Here is a 25,665-nt window from a genome sequence, read left to right on the forward strand (position 1 = left end):
ACACCACCTACAGTTATTCAAGCTAGAATAAGGTAAATCAAAGCTACTGCTTTATAGCTTAATCTAATCCAGAGCATGCAAGACCAGGAAGGACCTCTACCCAGCACACTGCTTTCCACAGCCCAATACAGTTGGACAGGTGTCTTATACAGGATGGAAGAATATGGTATGTTCTCCCCTAGTGTAGTACATATTGGGCCTTGCAAGAGGCAAAGTACTAAACTTTGATTAATGGTTTGACCAGGGTTGCCAATCCAATTCAATTTATTTTTACTGATAATCTGTAAACTTTTTACTGATGACCAAACTTTTGTACTGATATGTTTTACACAATATTCTCCTGCCATACATATGGGCCACCTGCCAGACCCTGGATAAAGGCAAGTTTAGATTTAGGGTTTAACAACAACCATAGTGAAAAAATGTGGTTGCCACTCAAAATAGTAGACAAGTAAAAAAAAATTCTTAAGAGTTGGCAACCCTACTTGACTAGAGCACTAGGTTTACACATTGCTGCTCTCATCCCACAGGCCCTCTATTTACTCCAACACCCTGATCTCCCTGACTGCACCCTACACTGTGCTGCCTGCCCTACCCCATTTTCCAGCACTACCGTTGTTGGTCCCACTACCCTGTGCCAACATGACCTCCAGAGAAGGATTACAGTCTGCCTACTCACAACAGTATTACAAGCAGGGACTTAGAAACAACACCAGCACGTTGCTGGAGGGGAGGTGCTATGGACTACAAAGCCCTGAGAGAATGCTTCCTGCAGGTTGCTGTGCTCTTGCTCAGTCATCAGATAGTACTGCTCTGCTCTGTGTGTCCTTCAGTGATTGCCTCTGACACGGGATCTTCAGTTAAGCCCCACCTGGCTAATGTTTTTACAGTGACTCAATTTTTTACAGGACTTTACTGGGAGGCATTTTTAGGCTTGTTTTTGTATGGTCTGTCTACAAATTAATGGATAGTTGGCAACCCTGCACCTGGTCTAGTACAGTACATGACACAGTAAGCCTTGTGGACACCATTTTCATTACATCTCTCTTCCAGTACTAGTCTTGCAGCTGTGAAATAATACACCATTCTACTGTCATTTGCTCCCATTTCTTTGAGCAGATGTCAAGTCATATCACTGAATCAGCATCCCTGGTCTTAGTAGAGGAGGCGTGGCTTGAATTATTCAGCAGCAATCTTTATAAAGATCATAGAGCAAATGATGAGGTATTTGGAAGAACTTGCATTTGCTCCTCCTCAATGGTTCCCATTTGGACAACAAATCACTCACTGGAGTTATAAGATGAAAAAGAAAACGTAGGGAAGATTTGGGAATCTAAACTGAAAATAAGCTACCATTCTTCCCTTCCTCCCGTAAAAGTTAAATGTTTCACCTGGCTTTTGCCATCAGATTAGGAGTTGCACTGCAGTAATGGTATCAATTCTGTGAACAGAGATAGACTGCTTTTTTAATTAGGGGCCACAGGCCAAAATTGGAACCATCACATAATACAAAAATAAAAAGATTTTTGGGACACTGGAATTCTTCACAGTAAAGACCTTTGAGCACCAAAGAAGCCACCATAGAAGTGTTTGGCTTTTAAGAGCGGTAACTGAGACTTACTCTACACTATGGGGTTGCTGCTGCCATAGCAACAGCAGCAGACCCCCTGTGTAGATGCAGCTCTGCAGACAGAAGTTTTCAGGCTTTGAGAATCATACCAGCTCCCTCAAAGGTCAGCAGCTCTGCCAGCAGAAGTCTCCGTGTGATCTTTTCCCACCCTCAATTGGCAAAGGGGTGTCAGCAGAACTTTGTAATGCTGACAAAACAGGAGTCTGTGTTGGAAAGGGGACAAAACTTCTTTCTGATTACCCCTTTTTTTGAAGAAGAGGCAGGTGATTTTCAGTTTCTCTTTTCAGCCACCAGCCCTTTAGAAGATGGTGCTCCACTGTTTCCCTGCAGCCAACTCGCTGTCTCACACTAGAGCCAAGAAGTGACAAATAATTAGGGACTTACTATATCACTATTTCACGATTTTTCCAGAATCTGTGAAAAATGGCAATCTCCATGAAAAATGGCATTGACCATAGATTTCCTACAGAATCAACACCCCCAAAAATGTTTACCAGAATAGAAAGAAAGCATGGCAATCACTGCAGCCATAGAGCATGTGTCTGAGTGAGAGCTACTAAAAGGCTGTAACATACTAAGTCAGTGGTCCTCAACCAGTTGATCCCGATTGACTGGTCGATCAGGGAGTCTCTTTTGGTTGATCCTGGGCTGGGGGGGGGGGGGGGGGGGGGGGGGGGGGGGGGGGGGGGGGGGCTCGGTGCAGCAGGTCAGTCTGTGGGGCAGGGAAGGGGCAGGGGACAGACTGAGGTCCCTGCAGTAAGGGATGGACAGTGTGGATCAACCAGGAGCAGGGGAAGGTGAGTGGGGCCCCAGAGCCCGGCCAGATCATGGAGGATTAGAACCTGAGGGACTCATCCAGGGGCACAGGGGGAGGGGCGTCCCACTACTAGGCACACCCCATGGCAGGGGTCCTAGGGGCACATGCCCCCCATCTCTGTGCAGGGCAGAGGTGGCTGCTGCTCCCTGTTGTACCTCGAGCCCTGCAGCAGCTGACCACATGCAGGCATGGCACAACCCAGGAGCAGGACACATGTGGCACCCAGCCACTCCCATGCCAGCTGCAGCAGGGCTCAGGGCACAAAGCCCAGACAGCAAAGGCAGCCACCTCCGCCGTGCACAGATGGGAGACGGGCACATGCCCCCCCTGCCCCGAACATCGAGCAATGCAGGTGGCTGCAGCAGCAGTGAGGGAGAAAGTGGGGATGGAGCAGGGGTGGGCCCAGCTCAGACAGGAGTAGGCATCTCCTTAGTGCCAAGGGCTCTTTACTTGGGCATGGGCTGGGCATGGGATGGAACCATGAGTGGCTTGTCCAGAGGGCATGTGCCTCCGGATCTGAACGTGGGGTGGGCTGCAGCTGCAGGCTAGAGGCAGGCTCTTCATGGCAGGGGTGCTGGGCTGCACTGCACTTGGGCTGGGTGGCAGCAGCGCTGGCAGCAGGACTACACAGAGTCTGCAGCCACCTGAAAATTTGCCATAGCCCCCCCAGACCTCTACCAGTGCCACTGCTGCCAGCCCGAAGCACAGCACAGCCCAACCCCTGCCAGAAACAGCCCAGTGCAGCTTTCCCCTCCCTTGAGGCCAAAGGGGCCATGTGCCCAGGATCTGCACATAGGGAAGGGGCAGGGGGAGGGGAGGGGAAGGCTGCGCTGGGCTGTTCCTGGCAGGGGTTGGGCTGTGCTACACTCAAGGCGGACAGTGGCAGCACTGCAAGGGGGGACGGGGTACTATGGCAAATTTTCAGGTGGCTACAGCACCCCTGTAGCCTCGTTCCCAGTGCCACCGTTGGCACCACCCAACCCAAGCACAACATGGCTCAGCACCCCTGCCAGGAAGAGCCTGGCATCAACCCACAGCTGCAGCCCGCGTCACCACACGTGCGGATCTGGGGGCACATGCCCCACCCCCCATGCCCTCCCGAGCTGTGCACCCTCTGGATGAGCTGCTTATAGCTCCATCCCATGCCTGGCCCCAGCTGTGCAGGGCCTGCCCCTGCTCCACCCCCCTCCTTCCCTCACTGCCACTGCGGGGGGGTGGAGACCTTCCCCCTCTGCCCACAGACTTACTTACTGGGGGTGGCATGCCCCCAAATAATTGTATCTTCTTCCTCCTCAATCTGCCCCCCCATTCCCTCCCCACAGACTTACCTGCTGGGTGGGAAGGAGGGTAGATCTTGGGTTGCTTTTAAATTCCAAAAGTGATCTCCTATTTAAAAAGGTTGGAGACCACTGAACTAAGTAAAGGCACCAGTCAGGAAAGCAAAAGTGTTTTGGTGCCATTTTTTAAGAAGCTAGATGCAATGCAGCAATGCCACTGTCTGAAGATGAGTGAAAAGAAATCCAAAATAGCAAAATATATTTCATCTCAGGATCATATAATGCACCCCCCCGGCTGGAATCATTTGAACCTGGCTGGACTCATTTGAGTTGAGTCTTTTTCTCCCGCCCAGGCGGGGGGTCGGGCTTGAAGATCTACAAGGTCCCTTCTGACCCTACTTCTATGATTCTATGATTGCATCTCATGATGGTAAACTGTTTTATTAATCTTGCAACATGACTTTGGATGAATTGAGAAAAAGCATTTAGAGTCCAAATTGCATACAAAGTGAAAGACTTCTGGAGAGGCTGAAAGAGCAAGAAACAAATAACGATGTGCTCAATGTTTAAAAGAACCACTGAAAGCAATTTAACAAGAAGAGAAGCTACTTCCAAGCTAGTGGAGACATTCATGGCTGCCAACATACCTCTGGAAAAAACTAATAACCCAAAATTAAGGGACTACTTGAACAAGCACGTGTCAAATGCTGGAAGTTTCCCATGTGCAAACAAACTTTGCCATGATTATCTACGCTTAGTCTGCAAAATCTGAACTGGCAAAATAAAAATCAGGTGTTGATTGTAGCAGACAAAACAACAGATGCCCAGGATAACTATGTTCTCCACATTTTATTTGTACTTGGGAGATAGAAGACCCAGACCTGTCTTTTTCAAATAGAACCAGTTCAACTTGTTTCTGTAAATATTTCAACTGTAACAAGCTGTAGTAAAGGCTATTATAAACTATGGCTTAGAATTTAACAAGATCTCAGCATTTCTTTCTGGTAATTCAATGCATATATGTGCAAAGCTTTCTCTGATGCACTCTCCAGAATGATGCCCAACACAAATTCATGTTACCTGCAATATACACATTCTTTCTTTACTAAGTGATATCTGGCGCACGCATTTTCCTTATGTGGATAGACTGGTTTCCTCTTCTAAAAAAGCATTCAAACATTGTCCAGGCCATAAACTTGGATACAGGGAATTCACTGACAATCAAAATAGGGATCTAAATCCAACTGTGTCACTTCCACCAGAACCAGTGCTCATAAGGTAGAATTTGCGGTTTAATGTAGTTCATTACCATGATGACTGAGCTTGAAATCACACCCAGAATACAGTGCATGCTTGAACTACACGATCTCTTAAAACAGGGTGCAACCGCCGGGCTTCAATTAGCTGCTCTTGGGCAACTGTGGTCTCTTGGAGGATGTCCCATTCCTTCCGGGCTGGTTTGTCATTGAGGTAGTTCTTTCCTCCTGCGTCACAGACCCCATTCTCACCTGCCATGTCTTGGTGTTCCTCAGTTGGCGGGGTTAGTTAGTGGGTCCCTCAGTGGCCTGGGCTAAGCCCGACGGTTGCTCACAGGGCTCCGTCACCCCTACATCCCAGCCTCATGCCACCTTCGGTGGACCGTCTCGCTGTTATCTGCAGCCTTCCCCACAGATCACGTCTGCCGCTCTGCATCCCAAAGCCAATGGCGGGAGGCTCTGCTCGCCCTGCGAGCTAGCTCCTGCAGTGCTTCACTCCTCAATCCCATCCCATGAGGACCCTTCCCCACTATTGCCCCTACCGAAGCTTCCCTGCAGCCCCACCATGAGGGTGCACCCCTATAGCCTCTGCCCCCTAGCTCGGGGTTGTCCAAAACAAAACCAATACATCTCCACCAACCCGCCACCTATTCCCTGTCCCTGGACCCTTAAAGGGGAGGGATGACTCTACACTCTGTTTGTCGCTCCCTGGACTAGCTCCGATCCATTGCTTAACATCTCGGGCCCTGGTGGCAATCCCCGCCCCGACTGCAACCCCCTTCAGGGCTGTCCCTGGGTCTTTGCCTCTTGGGCATGTCGTCTTCTGTGCCCCACCGTCCTGGCACTCCCACTTGGGTCCTGCTGCACTCTAGGGGGCCGCTTCCACTCTCCCTTCACTCAGCCAGCCAGTCGCTCCTCCATTGTGCGGCAGGGGTCTTCAACAGGGTGGTCCTCTCCCCCAGCCAGTGTTACCTGCGGCTTGTTGGTCTCCTTGGGGTCTGTTCATGGAGCCCACCCTGCCACCGGCATCAGCTGCAGCTTTGTCTCCTGGCTACCTGCCCCCTCCACAGCAGTGGCCGCCATTTTTATTTTCGTCGGCCGGCGTCTGATGCTGACTTCACCAGCCAGCTACAGCTGTACAAAAGAGGCAGCTAACGAGCTGCATGGGTTCCTCTCTCCACTCCACATGCGCTCCGTCCCGAGCTGCAGGTAAGTGCCCTGCCTTACTTTGCCTCCCAGGACACAGGGCAACATTAAAGATCAAGTAAATTTGTAGCTGAAAATGCAATCTGGTTCCTGAAGCTTCTAACATAGTTTGAAAGGTGGCAGGCTTTGATTCACCAAGTAAACAACAAACTGATGGATTTGATAAGCTGGGTCAAAGACATGGCATCACAACAACTTTCAAACTGTCGAAGTGAAAACCAGTGGAGACAAGAACTGTTTCAGGCAATTGCTGCCAAGGTGAATTGGTATTACAAGTACAGTCACTACCCACCTTGATTTAAACTACTGTCTGCCTCCTTTTTTAGTGCTGTTCACATTTTTTACCCATATCAAGTGCCTTTTCTGAGTTTTGATCCTCAGCTACTTAAATCAATCCCTGGACGGCAGTAAGAACATGACAACAAATGTGCTGCTTATATAAACTTTGTCAAAAAATGCCTGATGACTTTTACTGTGACTGCGTGTTGGGAGTCTGTGTCTGATTGGTTTCCACATCTCTACAACCTGGCAAAACACTGCCTTAGCACTACAACCAATTCAGTGGACACAGAATGTGCAATCTCAGTGTATAAGACAAGTGTTCACACCGCAGAGACAAAGAATGTCAGCTGCAACTGCCAGTGGATGCTGCATGGTAGTATTTAACAATTAACAAGAATTGTTTCTATCAAGGTTATCATTAGTTAGTATTTCTAAACTTTTTGTAGAATGCTAATAATAAATTATGAAGTTACAATTAACATTGTGTATATATTTATATTCATAATATATTTAAATGTAATACTTGGATTTACAATAATATGGCAATTTATATGATATTCTGCAGAATCTGCTATTTAAATATACAGTTTTGCATCTTGGCCAATCAACAGTAAGGAATGGGGCTGCTGGGACCCCTCCACCAATCAGTAGTGGGGGGTGGGACCGACATAAAATATCTGAGAAATTGCCTCTGCCCACCACAATCAAGCTGCAAAAAACCCTTTGTCTCATGGCAATTTAAGTAGGTCCCTACAAACAATCACTTCAGGTAGGTGTTACTCTTAAGTGAGCCCTCAGTGCAATAGAGAATACTGACATCTAAATTATTTGACTGAAGTGTTTGTACCTATCACTTCAACCTGTCTCCAGACTCAGGCAGACAGTACCACTGCAACCTGTCTCCAGACTCAGGCAGACATCATTTTACACTCTTTGCATGTTAAAGGATTTCTTTAGCAGACAGTTAGGTCAGAGGCTTATTTCCAAATGTAAATTTAGACTCTCTAGCACAGCAAAGCATCAATTTCTATATAATCCAAAATTATCAGACCCTGACAAAGATCAAGAGTAGGGGATAGACTCCAGACAATAACTATCCTTTTAGCAGTTCTCATAGTCAACCAGCTGAAATATAGTGAAGGGCATTTGGGTACCACCAATTTTTGTTTTGGTTCCCCTATCCTCTCCTCTTTCTATGGGGGTATTCCTTATTTCTCTTGTCATTTTCCTTCTGTCTCCTTGTTGGTTTATACTTCTACTAGTAACTTTCTTTCCCTTTCCCCTCCCTTCTTTTGGGGCACAACTGACTTCAAGTCTTCAAATTTGAAAGAGGGGCTACTCTCAACTCAGAGTGTCTCCTACTCTGAGCTTTACACCTTATACCCCCCACATCCAGGTCCTGTCTCTCATCTGAAACCCAAGGGTAATTTTCCTTGCAAAGTTTAGGGAGCCCTATTCGCTTATGCAAGGGATATTTCTGAGAACAGATCCTCTTTTCCCAGTTGAACCCATTGCTCAGAATTAACTTCTTCCTCCTCTCTCCAAGGCACTGCTTTCTGTCTCTCTCTCCCAGCTCCCCATTTCAGTTCCTCATTGTACAATGTGACAAGGAATGATGACAATGACAAGGAATGATGACAAAGGGATGCTGCCTCAAGGACATGGAAAACAAACACCTTCTCTACTCCCTGCTCCTCTCATAACCACAAGGCAGGGAAACACAACAGCTTATGAGTCTTTCCCATACTGTATTAGAAGAGACTCAATGAGAGGGTAGATCAAGACATTTGGAGAAAGAAAAGTACTGAGGAGATCTTTCATGGTCAATAATGCCCTTCTAAAAACACAAGGGGAAAGGCTGTCCCCAGCACCACTGCCCTTGCCATTACACTCAACAACAGGCAAACATGTTAGGAAATTATTTTTGCTAAAATGATTGACACTATGAATAAAAATTATAACACTTGGTCTTCTATCAGAAAGGTTCAGGGTTTCCTACTCACTAGTAAGCACAGGAACACTGCACACTGCTCAGGGCAATGTTTCAGGTTGCCTACAAACCCAGAGGCTAACTCTCCTATCAGGTCTTCTTCGCAACCATAAGGGTAACCAAGATAACTGCATTTTAATACCACTTAAATTTTCAGGACTTGTCAGAGCATACAGATTCATTTATGTGATTGGATCCAGTTTACAAACTGGGAGCTGGACATTAGGGAATTAATCATTTTGCACACAAAGTACAGTTTTTATCACTAATATGAAAGAGCATGAGCTTAGCCTTCTGCCACTAGATTATTCAGCTAGTAAGAATAACAAAAAAAATGATATCTTTTAGCAACACCACTAGAGATAGATGTAAAGAGCAAACATATCACAGCTTTAACTTAACTGGGCTAGAGAGAGGAGTACTTCGTCTTCTGGATAATTAGATGATCTCCGGCAGTGCCTACCAATTTAAAGGACTAGATTTTCTTTAGTAATTTATTGCTTCCTTGGATATTGGCTGCACGTTACTGTTGAACAAACACAGGGAAAGCACAGGGAACTCACTTGTCTGATCTATCTTTCATGCAGACTTTTGCATAAAGAACATCCATCATGGCAGGGTCATCATTCATGTATTCTATCCCTGTCATCTCCACAGGGAGGGGTTTGCCTCCAATAATTTTGCTGGAAAAAAAATATACACTCTTTAAAAAAAACAAGCTGAAACACCTTAGACATTGTGAACATAATTAGATGAATGCATGGTTTTAGTGCATTTAGACTTATTCAACTTTTTAGCAAACCCCACAGATCATGAAGAAGTCAAGCAGAGGCACTAGTAAAAATGCTAGCTGAACCCCAAATTCCTAGCCTAAATCAAATGTAATTTGCCACATCCTCATATTCACTGAAGTTCCAAGAACATAATAACTTGCTTCCCTCTTAGGACCTGGAAATGTGCTGCTCTGCAGCGTTAGCTTTCACAGTTGCACATGCTGCATCAGAAGTTACAGACAAATGTAACCACTGTACCAATATCATATGAAATGGGTATAAGCAGTTAGGATATAACTGTGCTCCCATTAGCAATACACGTACAGCAAAAATTTAACACTGTTTCATGCAAGGTTAAAGTTCCAAGGGATTTAGCTTACTTGCATCAGCAACATGCATACATAACAGTTGCATCATAATAGCTAATGCATGTGAGGGCCAGCTCCCCGCATCTCCCTTTTTAAATCAGTTAAAGTTGCATCTGCCCATAAGGTAAAATTATTGCCTTGACTTGCCTCTGTAGGCCCCACTGTGCCTCCCCGTTCCCCATGCCCCTGCAAAAAACCCAAAAACCCATAAGCACATTCTTTGTAAATGAATGCGCGTAGTTCTTCAACAACTTAATTTGGTACCTTTAGGGCCTGAAAACTCGAGCATTAGATATTTGACCAATAAATAGCATCCTTTTATCTATCCCACCTATTTTTTATTAATTCAGAAAATACTCCCGAAAACAGAGAATATATATTAGCCCCCACACACCTACAAGAATTCAAACATCTATATATATGTTCATGTCTATTCAAGAATTATTTTCTTTTCTAAATAGGGAAATTTCCCTTCATAGGATGATGTGGTTCTTTAGGTGCTTCACGCAATCCAACTCTGTAATTTTCTCCAAAATACCATATTCTCCTACAAAACCAGTTGGTGGAAAACTGAGGTGTGAGTTAGGTGTGAGAAATAGGGATCCCTGAGAGTCCTGAGATTTGGCCCTGGGAGCCAGAACAATTCATGCTGCCAGTACTTCTCTACACCAAATTTCTGGACCCATGGAAAGCCCCCCAGCCACATGACATGGCCCTACATGCTAGATCAGGCTGGCACACAGGGCTTCATGGCCAGACCCAGTGAGTGGTCCCAAACTTCCCACATCAGGTCATTCCACAGACCTCATTCAGCATGCAGAGCTAGCAACAGCTCATAAGCACACTTGGCTCTTTAACTTCTGCTACTCAGTTACCACAAAGGAAGTTATTTTTTCTTCAGGCTGCCTTTAAAAAGTGAGGGGCATATTATAGATAGGGGTGTGTGGTATGTGAGAAAATATGTTAATTTCATCCAAATGCTAATGACTTGGATTTTACTAGCAGAAGATAAATAAAACATCTTCAATTTGTTCAACTGATTTTTTTGTTTAAATAAGCTGTTGCTATAATTAAAAAAGCCTAAATTTTAAATGGCACTGATATCATGACCAGGCCTCAAGGATGGCCTTCTGCATGTCAGCTAATTTCACACAGAAATTTAAAATGCAGTTTCCCATACATTTAAAGATCATGTACAGGGAAACTGTTCTGTATTCTGGTGTATGGTTTGAAAAGCCGCTATCATTTTAATGTATCAATAAAATATTATAAGAATATTTCAAAGTGCACTTAAAATATTATTTAAACCATAGTGAATAAGTGATTTTTAAGTATCTATAAGCCTTATCAAAACACAAGAAATAGCGTATTCTTTTTAACAATAAAGAAGGTAAAACTTATTTATTCCACAGAGGTTGCTGCCTTCCCTCTGAAGGGGCTGAGAAGGATGGAAAGAATCTTCATCTCATTGGGACGGGAAAAGTATGTAATAGTAGGGCAAAGTAATTTAGAGAAAATATTTGATTTGGTATGCTCTTCCATTCAATGATAATTTGTAGAAAAGGGTCTCTCTGTCATAGCTGACCTATTTACAAAGATGGCAGCCCTTGTGATGTAATGCCAAAACTTCCTACTCACAAAACTTCCACTAAAAGTCCACAATTATTTAATTATATAACTTTTATTTCTGTCAAATATAAAAGACTAGAGCCTCCATTTTTTAAAGCACAATAGAAATTTAGCCATACAAAATTCCCAAAGCTATTAGAAGGATCTACTTGGTGAATTCCTATACGGTCATGACAAAAAAACCCAAAAAACCCCAAAACAAAACAAAACAAAAAAATCTATATGCCAAAAGTCCTTACAAAAACTGTGTAGAAGGAAAAAAAATTATCCCTCTCCCCCAGCTAGCTAATATTACTGAACTATACTGAGATAATCTGATTACAGCACCTATTAGACCAAGTTTAGAGTTAACCATCAAATATGAATTTATACTAGGGATGAAATACTATTAGAGCATTAATACTCTTATGCCATACTGATTACTTATACATTTCATACTGTGTTAAATATTTTCTCACAGAACCACTTGTGTCAGGAAACACATTTCAGGGATGTATTAGCATCTGTTCTGAGGCAGAGGGGAGGCTATTTGTTTGAGAGTGCTGCAGACAAAGCATTAAAGCAACTGAGTTCTTCCTGCTTTTGTGGCAGGCAGAGAAAAAAAAACTGTTCACAGAAAAATAATGGGCACTGCTGTGAGAAAAGGAAAGAGCTAGCAGAGGTTTCTAGTAACAGACTAAGAATCCTAAGTGTTTGCTCTTAACTGCAAAACACAATTCTTGCCTTGGCTTACAGCTAAGTAATCTTGCTGTTTTTGTTTGAAATGTTTCAGCATCTTTTTAAATCTCAGAGGTAAATCAATCAGTGCTGAACTGCACCAAATTATTGAGCCATTCTTCCCTGCAATACAGGTACTTTTATCATAAAACCAGTTTGATTCTTCAAATATCTGAACTTGGTGACCATGCCCAGTGCCAACCTTGCCGTTATTTTACTCACTCAAAGTCCTCTTTACATCTCTGCAGGATTTCACAAGCCTTCTGTATCTCCCGCTCATTCAGCAGTACCAGTGTCCCAAGAGTCAGATGGAGCTTTGCTGGGTTCTGGAACAAACTGCTACTAACTCCACGATCCTTTTGAGAAAGATAACAAAGAGCAATTAGCATGACTTAAGAAACTGAAAAATGGTATGCACACAGAAAACTTTAACTCTCTAATTTGCTGGGACAAATCTAGCCTAAGTTGGTAGCAACTAAGAGTTATTAAAAAATGAGAGTTGTTTAATAGCCTTTGTGAGCTGGCAAATGCTGATGAGAAAGTCACCACCATATGCTCAGTAAAGAATTGGCCATGGAAACTAAACCAGGTTTCACCCCTACAGACAACCACTCTAGGTTAAGGTAAAGGAAGACTGGCAGTCATGCAGAAGCTCATCTTAAACTCTACCTGCTGGGACAGACCTCAGTCCCCATGATGCGCAAACTGCCATCTGTCATTAGCAATACATTCAAACAGAATTAAAAATAAAAATCTAAATAACAAGATAGTCTGAAGCCAAGAGTCAAAACAAAAAGCTGTTGTTTAAGAAAGGTAGGGTCTAATGTGGTGGTAAATATGTGCATACTCAAAACAGCCTCTCTCCCCCACCATAACAGAACCCTGTCTGAACTGAGCTAGCTCTCATGACATGAGACAGAAGCAGGGCTCATACTAACTTAGGTAATTACGTTCTGCCTGTTCCTATTTAATCTGTAGCCTGTAAAGATGTATTAAGCTTAATAGCCCCTTGAAATCAGAACTGTGTACTGCAGCTGCAGCAGAATTCTTCCCATGCAAAGCAGTGGTTGCAATCAGCAGTGGGCAGAACGCCTTCTCTTCACAAAGTTACCCTGAGGAAAGCTTTGTTTGGATGACAGATGATACACTGAAGTAATTATTTCTATTCAGTTGTGGTTTCTACTTTTCAAAATTAAAAAGCCCATCCTACTAAAGCCAATATTTGCCATGCCACTGAAGGGTCAAACAAAATATTTCTATCAAAAAGTTTGCTATGAAAAATGTGGTCCATGAAAGAGTCTATTATTTTGAAATAAGAAACCTTCACGTTTAATGCTCAGTCAGAGGTTCAATCCTCACGTTACTCAGCTTTTATCCTATCCAATTTAAAAAACCATGCAATTTTTCATACTTGGGTATGCACCAGTGCCATGACCAGTAAGAGAACAACATGATCCCATGCAAGAGCTTGCTCTATCAGTCAGAAGTTGGCAAAGCCTGATAGCACTGTGGAGGCAGCACTCTCAGGCCCTGCGGGAAAAAGGAGTACTTTGTGCTACTGTTAATTAATTCATTGCTGAATTAATTCCAAAATCCTGACTTGCTGATGCCAAAGCATTTTGCATATTTCAACACAATGCTGTAGGCCTGCAACAAAAGAAAACTGACATGTATTACCACTTCAAAAGTCCAGGCCAAGAGTGATTTCCTGTTCAGGAGCCACTTAGTTTTGTTTCTCCCAGACTTCCTTTCTAATTTTCCATATTCTGCCTAGTACCACAATGAAACTGAGCACAGGCCCTACTGCTCCCTCTGCTTTAAAGCATATTTGGGATGCTCTATAAGCCTTGGTTGTTTTCTTTGGGTTCTTCTTTAATGGAGTCTGTAGCCAAAGGATACTTTGCACATCAGTGAGTGGAGTAGATGACAGAAATGGAGGGTAGGCTTGACTTACTCATCAGGAAGTCCTTTTAATTTCTGTAGAACATAGAGATGAACCTATTATAAATTAACATGATAAATAGGATCACAGGAAAATCCAGCTGGAAGGGACCTCACAAGGTGATGACCTTGGTCTAGTCCAGCCCCCTGTTCCAGGCAGGATCATCTGACTCAACAATCCCTGCCAAATGTCTGCCTAAACTGTTCTTAATAACTTCCAAGGAAGGAGACACCAGATGTTTGAGGGGAAGAAAAACTATTCTAATCTCACTGAACAGTGGGGAAACATGGGGAGGGAGAGCAAGAGAATGAGCAATTTGTATTATACATAATAACTGGCCTAAGAAGATATTTCCCCGCTCAGCTTTCAAGTACTGTTCAAGGTATGCGAGTAGATATTGGGGGATGCACAGGCAGTGGTCATGTATCACCTAGGAATTACATGCTAAATTTACCATGTTAAAAGGAAAGGATGAACTCCAATTTGTAGCCCCAAACTTAAGCAATCTTCCATGTGCAGTCCATAGATCTTAGGCCCCTCCTACACTGCTTAGCCACAAATCCTAAAATCTGCCTCGAAAACCAGATGATGTAACAGAGCTGATTTTTTTTCCAAAAAAACATTTTTAACAGCTATCTCCAGCTTCACAGTCCTTCATAACTAGAAGCTATGTGCTTAAATGTACATACCCTTTAACCCTCTTGTTCAGACCTCCAGCTTATGGTTTATTATTAGCAATCACCAAATACCTCCATATTTTACTGATTTTTCTTTTAAAACTGCACTCAGCAATGCCATCAGTCCTGTGTCTCAGGACAGTCCTACCAGTGGAGATCAACAACGTATTCAGTGCAATTGAGAAAGCAGTCAAATTGGTGTCCAGAAAGAAAAACTCAAAAAAGATGTGGGCCAGAGCAACCTTCACCTCTTTGTTACTTTACCAAAGAGCAAAGAAAACCTCATAGTCACATTTGGGTTGTAAGGGTAGGTATATAGTGTAGTACTAAGAGACAAGAAGATAAGGAGCTAGGTCTCCTGGTTTCTATGCCCAGAGTTGTCAATAGCTCTCAGAATTAATCAACCAAGGGAACTCTCTTCATTTTTCAGTGAATTTGTTTCCCTACAAATAAAAAGGGCATAACATTTGTCTACCTTACACAGGGGCTTTAAGCACTGTGTTAGAGAAATGCAGAGAAGCCAACTCCTTCTCCTTTGCTAAAAGCTGAAAGCATATTCTTTTCCTTCTGCTTGGTTTAGGGGAAATTCAGTCCTCCCTCCCCCAAGCTTAAAACACAAGAATCTAAGAAGTGCCATACTGGGTCAGACTGAGGCTCTATCTAGTCCACTATCCTGTCTCTGACAATGGCAGCAGTGACTGCTGTAGAGGGAGAACACTGAACCAGATATCTCTAGAGTGAGCTATATTCAATTCGGGACTCTCCCTGGCATCCACCATCATTGGTTTAGAGATGCCAGAGAAAATATTTCCAACCATTCTGTTCAAAAGTCATTAATAGATCTATCATCAATTAATTTATCCAGTCCCTTTTTGAACCTGGGTATGCTATCCACTGGCGTCACCTCCTGTTGGAATAAATTCCACAAGTTAACTATGTATTGCATAAAAAAGTACTTAATCTTATTAGTTTTAAACCTGTCACCTACTAATTTCAGCAAGTGCCCCCTAGTTATGGTATTCTAGAACTTAGTGAACAACAATTCCCTGTTCACTTGGTCCACGCCTGTCATGATTTTATAAACCTCTATCATATCCCCCCAGCCTTCTCCTTTTCAAGGTGAAGAGTCCTAGCTCTTTTAGTTTCTCTTGGTATGGCAACTGCTCCATGCCCCTGATCATTTTTGCTGCCCTTCTCAGTATCTTTTCTAACTCTACTATATTCCTTTTGAGATGTGGGGACCAGAATGGCACACAATATTCAAGATGTGGGTGCACCATGGATTTGTTTAATGGCATGATGATGATCTCTGTTTTGTTTTCATTTCCCTTCTTAATGATGTCCAACAGTTTACTGGCTGTTTTGGTTGCCACTGTACATTGACCTGACATTTTTAGAGAACTATCTACAATGACTCCAGGGTCTCTTTCTTGAGTCATAACAGCTAATTCAGAACGCAGCATTGTGTACATATAGTTGAGGTTTTTTTCCTCCAGGTGTATTACCTTCTGTTCACCTGCCTTTTGCCCAGCCACTTATCTTGGTGAAATATTTCTGAAGCTCCTCTCCATCAGCTTAAGAATTGACTACCCAAAATAATTTGGTGCCATCTGCAAACTTGGAGATTTCACTGTGTACCCATACTTTCCACTGATAAAAACACTGGAACAAAATTGAGCCTAGCACAGGTCCCTGTTTTTGACCTTCCTCCATCCTGAAAAGCTTCCCTCTTCTTTCACTGGTTTAAACCTTTCACAACATTTAGATTCACTAGTCACAGAATCTGAAGTGAGAGCAGTAGGAAGATTTAGTTCCTGGCCAAGAGGGACCTGGATCAGAAACTGCTACCTAGTATGAAAGTGAATGCCTTTCCGAATGAGTTAGTCTTTAAGGTGCCACCATGCCCTGCTTTCTGCCTGACTTCACAGCTAAGTATTTCTTGGTGAATGATAAGGAAAGAACAGGTGTCCCAACTAGGAAGTTCCTATGTGTTTTTTCTCCTCTATAGGAAACTATCCAAGCAGACTCCCCACACTGGAGGGTGGGGACCACAGGACAGAGGTAACTTTCTGCCTTTTCTTCCTACAGAAAGAAAGGGTTGGGAGAAAACTACCACAGCTACTCATCCTCCGTAACAGAGAAAGTAAGGAAATGCTCATCTTCTGCCAGCTCCCTTTCTCCTCAGGTATACATAATATAAATGACACATCAAAGACCTTTTGCAATGCCTGCCTTGTGAAATACTGGGAGTTTCTTAGGTTCTGTGACATTTTCATTTGTTTTATAATAATAATATAGAGCTGTAGCGTGTCAGACACTACCAAGAGGAGCATAAGGGGCAGGCACACCCTGCAGCAACAAATGATACAGACACACACAGACATACCTGTCTTTAACTGGCTATGGCCCTACGTGGCAAACTGAGACCCTCTTAGGCACACTTCATCTCATACATTACATTTTTTTTAAATATAGAACTGCCTCATATCAATACTGTGGATGACAAGAATCAAAACAGCTGAACACCCTTGCTTACAGTGATCTTGTGCGTGTTCACATTAGACATATTGATGTTTTTCAAATGCTCTGAAACCCTTGGATGCTACACAATGACAAAATAGTAGCAGATAACCTATAAAAAAGCTCAGGTCTGTGCTTTGTGTTTCGGAAAGTATATTCACAAACACAAATACAAATATAAAAATGATTTAAAGAGAAAGGAAATCGCTGATCCCTCTCAAAAAAGCCACTGCTATTAAACCTGGATTCTAAAAATAATTACATAAGAGTCAATGTAAAATTCTGACTATGCCGATCATTCACGTACTGCCCCCTATTGGTCAAAAACGTTCTGTCAGGCCTATGAAAGCATGTCTACAATTAGTGGCTGGGCATACAAAACTATATATCCTAGGGAAGGGAAAAGCAAGGAGGATATCAGAATTTGAGAAGTGCTGAAGAAAAGGAAGGGAATGGATTACATAACACTTATCTTCCTCATTTGGGAGGAGGGAGTCGGGGGGAATTTCTCTGAAAATAAGTGAAAACACATGTGATAATAAAGTTAAATAATTTATTCCCCACCTATAAAGCCTTTGTGTGTGTGTATTTGAAAATGAAAAGGTTCTGATTCAGTAGAAGAAAACAATAATTGATTTCCCTGTCTATTTACTAGTTAGGCCTGCCACTCTTTTGCATCTACATTTTAATACTGACAAACTTTTTCTAACCACCATGCCCAAATGGAGAGGTCTTTCATAAATATTTACAAGATCCTGGATTCAACTGTTGTAACACAATTTTAAGTCCATCATTTTCTACAATTTTGACACAATATGACACAAGAACATTCACAAATAGATTTATGATAGAAAAGTTGACCTAGAGGCCTAGAGACCAAGTCATACAAGGAGAGGCTGAAAGACTTGGGATTGTTCAGTCTGGAAAAGAGAAGACTCAGGGGGGACTTGGTGGCAGCCTGTAAGTATATCAGGGGCATACATCAAGGGCTGGAGGAGCATCTATTCACCCAGGCCCTGCAAGGCAGGACAAGAAATTATAGGCACAAACTGACTGAAGATCACTTCAGGCTAGACATAAGGAAAAACTTCTTTACAAGTAGAGTACTGAGGGTCTGAAACAAGGCTCCCCCCAGAGGTGGTACAGTCACCCACCCTGGTGATCTTCCAAAAGCATTTTGATGCCCAGCTTGCTGGGGTCATCTGAACCCAGTAGTCTTTCCTGCCCAAGTGCAGGGGGCTGGACCCAGTGATCTGTAAGGTCCCTTCCAGCCCCAAACAACTATGAAATGTGTATAACTGCACGGGTGAAGATGGCAACTAACCTCCCTGTTGTAGCCTTAAGAATCCAACTTCTCCCCCAGTAAAAATTTCCCTCTGTGAGTGCGTTATTATTCCTAAGTCAATTATAGAGAGAAATTTTTTGATTCAGAGTTTCTCCTGTGTTTTACTCACCTGCCACGACTTGATGGGAGTTTTTTTTTGGAAAAGAACACATGCGCCACTCTGTGTTATGGTTGTAGTTGGAAATTAATCTATTTACTCTCTTAATGCATCTCTGTGACTGGAGATCTGCTGACTTCACAACAGGCAACATGGTTCACGACATTCATGTACTCATCTTATTTATAATTTCATCACCACACTTTAAACCCATACAGAAACACACACAAACACAAAAAATGAATAACTGAAGAAACTGCTTCTTTGTCCAACAGGACTCTTCCCCCACTTTGGGTAGAGCAATGTCAGAAAATCTTTACAGTCTCGCTATGCCATTATCAACTTCTAACAAAGTCTCTAATTACTTCTTGTTACCTAATCTGAAATCTGCCAAACTCTCCCCAGTTTACAGGCAACTTCTATATCTTTGCTACTTGCTTCTTGAAGGACATTACCCTCCGTCGCTATTGTGCCTCCACATAAAAATCCTCACTGCCGCCAAGTCACCATGGTTCTAGGCTCCCCTTCTGGGGGTTTACTGTTCTTTCGTCATTCCATTTATCATTGTCATTTCTGGTTCTCAGTTAACAGTGCTCTCTGTCTTCCAGGTGCAGTGAACACTCCTGATGCTGGCTGATGACATCAGCATTTTCTGCTACATCATCGCCAGCACAGTAAGTTTCTTCCTACACTTGTCTCAGTAACAAGGGTCAACGGCTCCCTGTTACACCCTCCTTCCTCACCATTCTTCACTTTCAGTCCCAGATCCCATCCATTAGACAGAATGCTAGACAGGGTCTTCTTTGAAGCCACATTTAAACTTTTCAGGGCTCAAGTGCATAGTCCCTTCAATACTCCCAATCCATAATACTAAGGAAGAGACCAGGACCCAGAAGATAATCTACTTGTCCTATGGAAATATAAATTAGCTATTGGACCAGCATCCTCCTAAACCATTTTACATTTTTTTACCCTCCTAAGATCTTTTGGTATTTATATAGTTATAAGAACCAAGATACAAGCCCTCTCTAATCCTGAACTATGTACCTGTAAGGAACTAGTAAAGTAATTCATAGTTCCTCAAAGTAAATTAAGAAATAGCAGATGGACCAGAAACTAGAGTGAAGGTTAGAAAACATTTTTATACACCCCTCCTTTCACTCTGAGACACCTTCCTTTTACCATATATAATCATCTGTATTTGATAGTTACAGAATACAAAACATTAACACCTCAGAAAACTTATCTTCCCTGAGAGGCAGCAGCTGCAGCCTGTTATCACATATCCAAAGACTGAACGAACCAAACTATTTTTATACCACACACACCTACTTATTAAAGGGTGGTGGAGAATAACATACATCAAAATTCCTTTTACGCAGGATGATAGGAAAGTAGGTAGGGCTGTGTGGAAAAGGCTTATCAGATGAGACAGTGAAGTGGCGGGATACTGCGCCAGAAGCCGAACATGGCAAAAGTGAAACCGTGGTGGGTGGAGCCACCACAGGAGAAGATCAAAAGAAAAAAAGCGGCCAAAGCCAAGAGGAGCTGGGACCAGCGAAAGGACCTGGTGGGTACCCCAGGAAGGGGTCACTACAAGAACACAGGGCCAGAGAGGGCCTGAGGATCTACTTACAGGGTCAACGTGGACAGAGGAAGGCTGCAGCAATGACTGGAGCCCGGCAGGACCCAGCAGTATCAGGATCTGGACGCAGCTGACAGACAGCAAGTACCAAACCTGGGGAAGAGGCGACGCGCGGGGGGACGGAACGGTGCCGAGGCCAGACGCCATATAGGCTAAGAGAAGGGGGGCCATAGGAGATGCTTGGCATAGAAGCATCATCGCTAGCCTGCGGACGTTAGATCCTGAGAGACCAAGCACCGAGAAGGTTCAGGATATCAGCCTTGACAACACAGGTGACAACATCGCAGTTGACGTCAGGCGTGGTGTAGGAGAGGCATGGCCCCACAGAGGAGGAACAGCAGGAACGACCAAGGGAAGGCACCAGGGGAGACAGGACCAAACACTGTCCTCCCAATCTGAACATAATCAAAGATGTGGCAGGAGAGACCCCTGGGGAACCGACCCAAAGGCATCCAAATAACCAAGCTGTTCAGCCCAAAGAGCCACGGTCAGGTTCGAGAAGAACCCACCCATGCAATGCCCAGGGGAGAGGCATGGAAGATTACAAGCTGGAACAGACCGCAAGAGGTCATATCATCTCACCCTTTGCTCAAGCAAGCTCATCCATATCTAAACCATGCTAGGCAGGGGTTTGTCTGATCTGCTCTTAAAAATCTTTCAGTGACAGAAGTTTCACCTCCACACTGAGATACAAACATTTCAGTCCTCCTCATCCATTAACACAGAATATAAGGCTCGCAGTGTCACCCAGACACCTACACCTGCCATACCACAACAGCATTATTATTCCAATAGTCAGATGCAAACAACATAGAAAATAGGCTGATATCAAACTAAGCCCAATATTCAATTTCACTGTATAGTTGACTAAGTACTATAAAGGCTTGAATGATGCCTAAAATGTTTAAACCCTAATATAACTATCATTCTTGAAGTCAAAAAAGTTACATGGTCTACACTGACACAGAAGGCTACATTATAAAATATGGATGAACAGTTGTCATGGTAACTATTTGAGAGAGAGGAAAGAGCTCTACACAAATGCTCAATGACCAGAAGAAATCCTAATTTACACACCTAGGCATGTCCCTTTTTTCTTATCATTAATCAGCCTCTTTTGAGTGCTGGCGTCATTAACTGATCCTGCAGTGTTCTGAACCTGTAATCTGCAGCAGGAACAGAAAGAGGAAGCTTCTATAAATGAACCCTATTCAGGCTTTTCTAAGCATCCTGAAAAATCCCCTGTTGCTTTGGACAGATCTATAAGCTCTCTTATTGCACTATGAAGCACAGTTTTGAATTACTGTTTTTCATTACTGATGTGCTTTCTAGCAGACCCTGCTGTGAGATAAAGTGGTATTAGAGTGGCATTACTGGCTGTGGAATGATTGAGAGACATATGGGGTTGCAATATACTCCTTGAAATAACAGACAGCAATATATCTAGGAACCTTCATGCTAGAGGAGCTAGAGTAGAAAAATAAAGCACCTCATACCCGCAAAACAGATATATGCAAAACACCGTCTGCTAGTGACTACATCACACATTAGGGGGAAAAAAATGTTGAGGATCTAAAACCTCGTGGCAAGGAGATTTCTGGACCTGCTAGAATTTGAAAGAATCTAATTTCAACACACTGAAGGGACAATACTGAAAAGAAAACCTCTCTCTCTATTCACTAAAGCAGGATTTGCCAACATAAGTCTCACACGCCAAATTTGGCTTGCGGAACCACTGGATCCATCCCATGGAGATGCAGAGCTTTCCTTGTGCCCATGTCCATGCTGTGGCTGAGTAGCAAATAGCTGCACCAGGGCCAGGGGAACTGGGAGCTGTGCCCATGTCACTGTCATTTCTCCCCACTCCTTGCAGAGTTCCAGCCTGCAAGGGGTTGTTTGACACCTCCCAGGCCCTATGCATACCCCCACCCTGTCCCCCCACACACTAGGGGGCTGGGGTGAGGGGTGCTGGGTCACGGGTCACGACTGGTCATGAATGTTTACAAATGGGTCCTGGCACAAAAAAGGTTGAGCGCTACTGACCTATAAGTTATAAAAATGAAGGCATTATTAGCCAAAAGTTTTGCATAGTGGCTAGACGCTGCACAAATAGAATGCTTTCTTAAGAAACATACAGAATATCAGCAGGTACGGAATAGGCCCAAACCACCACCACCACTCACACCCATAGGGATGACCATGCACTTCTTGGCAATGGCTCCATACTGAGTTTCCGCAATTATTTTTAGGGATGATGTACCTAGTGGCAGTGGATGCCCACTCCAAATGGCAATACATTTTCTGTATAAAAACCATTACAGCAGCACAGACACTGTAAAAATTGTTAAAGCTGTCTGCAAGAACAGGATTGCCAGAACAAGTTGTAACTGACACTGGCCCACAATTCAGTTCAGCTGAATTTCAAAGGTTCACAGGTTAAAACGGCATCTGGCATATTAGTTCTGTACCATACTACCCAGCCACAACTGGGCTAGCTGAACAATTTGTACAATCTTTAAAAAATGTGTTGCTCTCTAAAAGAAGAGGCGAAGTCAGTATAGCATAAGATGGCCCACTTTTCTTGCATACTGGAATGCAGCGCATGCTACAATGAATGAGACGCTGGCAGTACTGTTTATAGACTGGATTCTCAGGTTACAATTGAGCTTATTAAAAATAGACTTGCAACAGCATGTTATAAATAAGCAAGTTAGGCCTTGACAAAGGGAACAGGCGCCCCACAGCAGCTACACATAGACCAAAAGGCCCACGATTACTAGGAAGGTAAAACAGCAGTTGTAAGTGCACTCACATGTTCTTTGTCCTATACCACAACTGAGAAAAGTCCAGTCTCTGGGCTGGCAGTGGACTCCATTTCCCAGCAGCCCCTGCCCACATGGCTGGAGCCAGTCTCCATGGAGACCCCAGTCACACCTGCACTGTGATAGTGTAAGGCTGTGGTTGCCATGGAGACCAGCCCCAGCCATGCTGGCAGGATGTCTGGCAAAGCAGGGCAGGGGGCTGCTCTGAAGCTGCTAGGATCTCAGGCAGGGATCTTAGGCTTGGTTGGGGTCAAGGCAGTGCCACAATCTGCAGCTTCCATGCTCCAGCAGGAGTGCGCAGGGAGCAGATGGCAGCTCTGCCCTGGCTTGGGACTAGGCTGTCACCACTGCAAGGAGCCGAGACAGAGCCACGATCCGCTGCCTGAGCACCCCTGCCTGGAGCATGTAGATCGCAGCTCTGCCCTGACCCCGACCAAGCTGCCACCGGTGCAAGATCCCAGCAGCTGTGGAGCAGCCCCCGGCCTGCTCTGCTGCGAGAATGGCTGTGGCCCATCTCTGTGGCAATCCTAGCCTTGAACTATTACAGCAGCTGGGGTCTCCATGGAGACCAGCCCCTGATATATGGGCAGGGGCTGCTGGGAAATAGAGTCCAGCTACCAGCCAGATCCACCATTTTGCCCCCCCCGTCCTGTACAATGAAAATGTCACCTAATAGTGGTTGGCACTGCCACATTAACCAATTACAGGATAAGTGTGATTGCCCAGTGGAGTACAGAAGCAACAGTTGCAGTCCCACCTGTTGTTGAGCCACCAAATTTGCAACCTGAAGCGAAGACCAGTAACGCTCCACAAGAAAGCAGCAATGCTGATTGGTCAGAACCAAATAATGCTACACAATCTAAATGCAATGAGGAGATCTCTGAATCCGACATGGATAATGGAAGGCCATCCCCTCAGAACTGTGTTCAGGGGAGTAGTAGCCACTAACCTGTAAGCAAATGGGAACATGAACCTGTTGTACTAGTTGGTGCAGCACATTCTCAGGGCAGCAGTCAAGGGGATCAGCATTAACCAGAAAAGAAACACAAAAGACTTGCAGCCTGGGCATAACAGGCATTGATGCACGTGTGTCAGGAGTGGGGGCACTTTAATGAGAGCAGCTCTGAGAGCCACTCTATTTAAAGTGCTCAGAGCGTCACATGTATCAGTGCCCCCAGCCTCATTTAACACAGTTAGAGCTCCCCGCCACCATTTTTCAGCATGGAGACACTGACACACGTGATGCTGGAGTCTGTTGGAGCATGGTAATTACCACACTCCAGCAGACTCAATTAATCAAGTCTGCTCCACCACAGTGAAATTCCAGTACATTGGAGCAGCCTTACTGTACATGTATAGGTGACCTATGTTGCTTTCATATGAAAAGCAAGGGGATGAAGTGTGAGATATATGAATGCGTTGAATCTGCACATGTAAATCTAAAGTTATTTTCTTGTTGAATCTATTAATGGCAATGAATATATACTTTTATCTTATCTTTACAATATAGTCTCTGCTTGCCAGTCTGGCAGCTTTCTTTCCCATATTTGTGCCTAGAGTCATTTATTTAGGAATGCCCAATATAAAAAATCTAAATAAAATGAAACTACTGCTTTATGCACACAATCTAGCATTTTCATTGACAGCCTCAGAAAAGAAACCAATGACTACGTGGTCATTAAACTGAATTTTAAGTTCTAGTAACAGACATTTTTTTCCAGAAAAGTCATTCATATTCCAAAACCTTTCATCTGAGAGCTCACAACATCATCAGTAAATATGAGTTACAACCTCAGTGTCTTCATTGTTTGCTTTTATAGCCTCATATTGTTTACTCAGTTTGAGCACTTAATAATCACAAGTGACATTTTCTTTCCTAGCAGCCTATTTTAATTTGGCCTTTAACTATCAGAATTCAATTAATTTATAGCACCTTGTTGAAGACCTTCCATTATCACCTCAGCTTTTTCCGAGCTATTTCAGAGCCTCCTACCTTTGAGCATTTCTCCAATACTTCCTCCTTAAACTGCAGAAACTTCTGCTGGATCTCTGGCTGATTAAGGGCAAAGGACAGGAAGTGTGTAAAAGGCTGCTTCTTGCGGAAACTCTCGAGCAGAACATCAATCCGTGTCTGGGCCGATATTACACCACTACGCTGCTGTCCTGTAATCACTAAAAGAAAACAAATAATATTAAGCACAACTTGTTAACAAATTTTGAGCAAGTTGGGAAAGGTGAAAAAATATTTTAAATGGACTTTGGGTCATTCCAACCAATCAGAGAAGTTCACTGATTAATGGACAAAAACAAGATTAATTGTTGAAGATAAACATAATCTTATGGGACGAGTGTTTCTCTGCTACAGAGTAGTCTTGGCCTGCTTTTCCAAGCCCGGGGGAGGGGGAGGAATACTCCTTTAACACTCCACTTGGAACACAAAATATATTAATTAAAAAAACAAACAAAACAAAACCAAGCTGGCTGTGTGGGGCAGATTCCAGGCAGCCTGAGCGCAGAAGCCACAAGCAGCTGGGTAAAGCTACAGCAGGGAGAGACAGGATGACCATTTAGCCAAAGGGGAAACCTCTGTGCTTAGAATCACGCAACTGGAAGGGGCAGCACCCAGGGCACATAAGCCAAGCACTAGAACTAAGGAGGGCAGTCTGGCCCCA

At 43.7% G+C, this 25,665-nt stretch overlaps 1 protein-coding gene across 7 annotated transcripts in view; it reads right to left on the minus strand.

Annotated features, from left to right (window-relative positions):
• ASCC1 (activating signal cointegrator 1 complex subunit 1) overlaps window positions 1-25,665 on the minus strand; it is a 122,792-nt gene that overhangs the window by 40,927 nt on the left and 56,200 nt on the right. For 6 of the 7 annotated variants that reach the window (XM_090057017.1, XM_090057019.1, XM_090057016.1 and 3 more), the window contains exons 5-8: window positions 24,987-25,165; window positions 12,168-12,301; window positions 9,022-9,141; window positions 1,871-1,978 (exon numbers count right to left, since the gene is read on the minus strand). In XM_090057017.1, the coding sequence (XP_089913143.1) occupies window positions 1,871-1,978; window positions 9,022-9,141; window positions 12,168-12,301; window positions 24,987-25,165 (541 nt within the window). The remainder of the gene's footprint in view (window positions 1-1,870; window positions 1,979-9,021; window positions 9,142-12,167; window positions 12,302-24,986; window positions 25,166-25,665) is intronic. The other variant, XM_090057020.1, reaches the window with a different exon arrangement.

This window comes from Crocodylus siamensis, chromosome 7 (assembly GCF_052110815.1).
Source record: "Crocodylus siamensis isolate JL-2025a chromosome 7, ASM5211081v1, whole genome shotgun sequence".
Classification (NCBI taxonomy): Eukaryota; Metazoa; Chordata; order Crocodylia; family Crocodylidae; genus Crocodylus; species Crocodylus siamensis.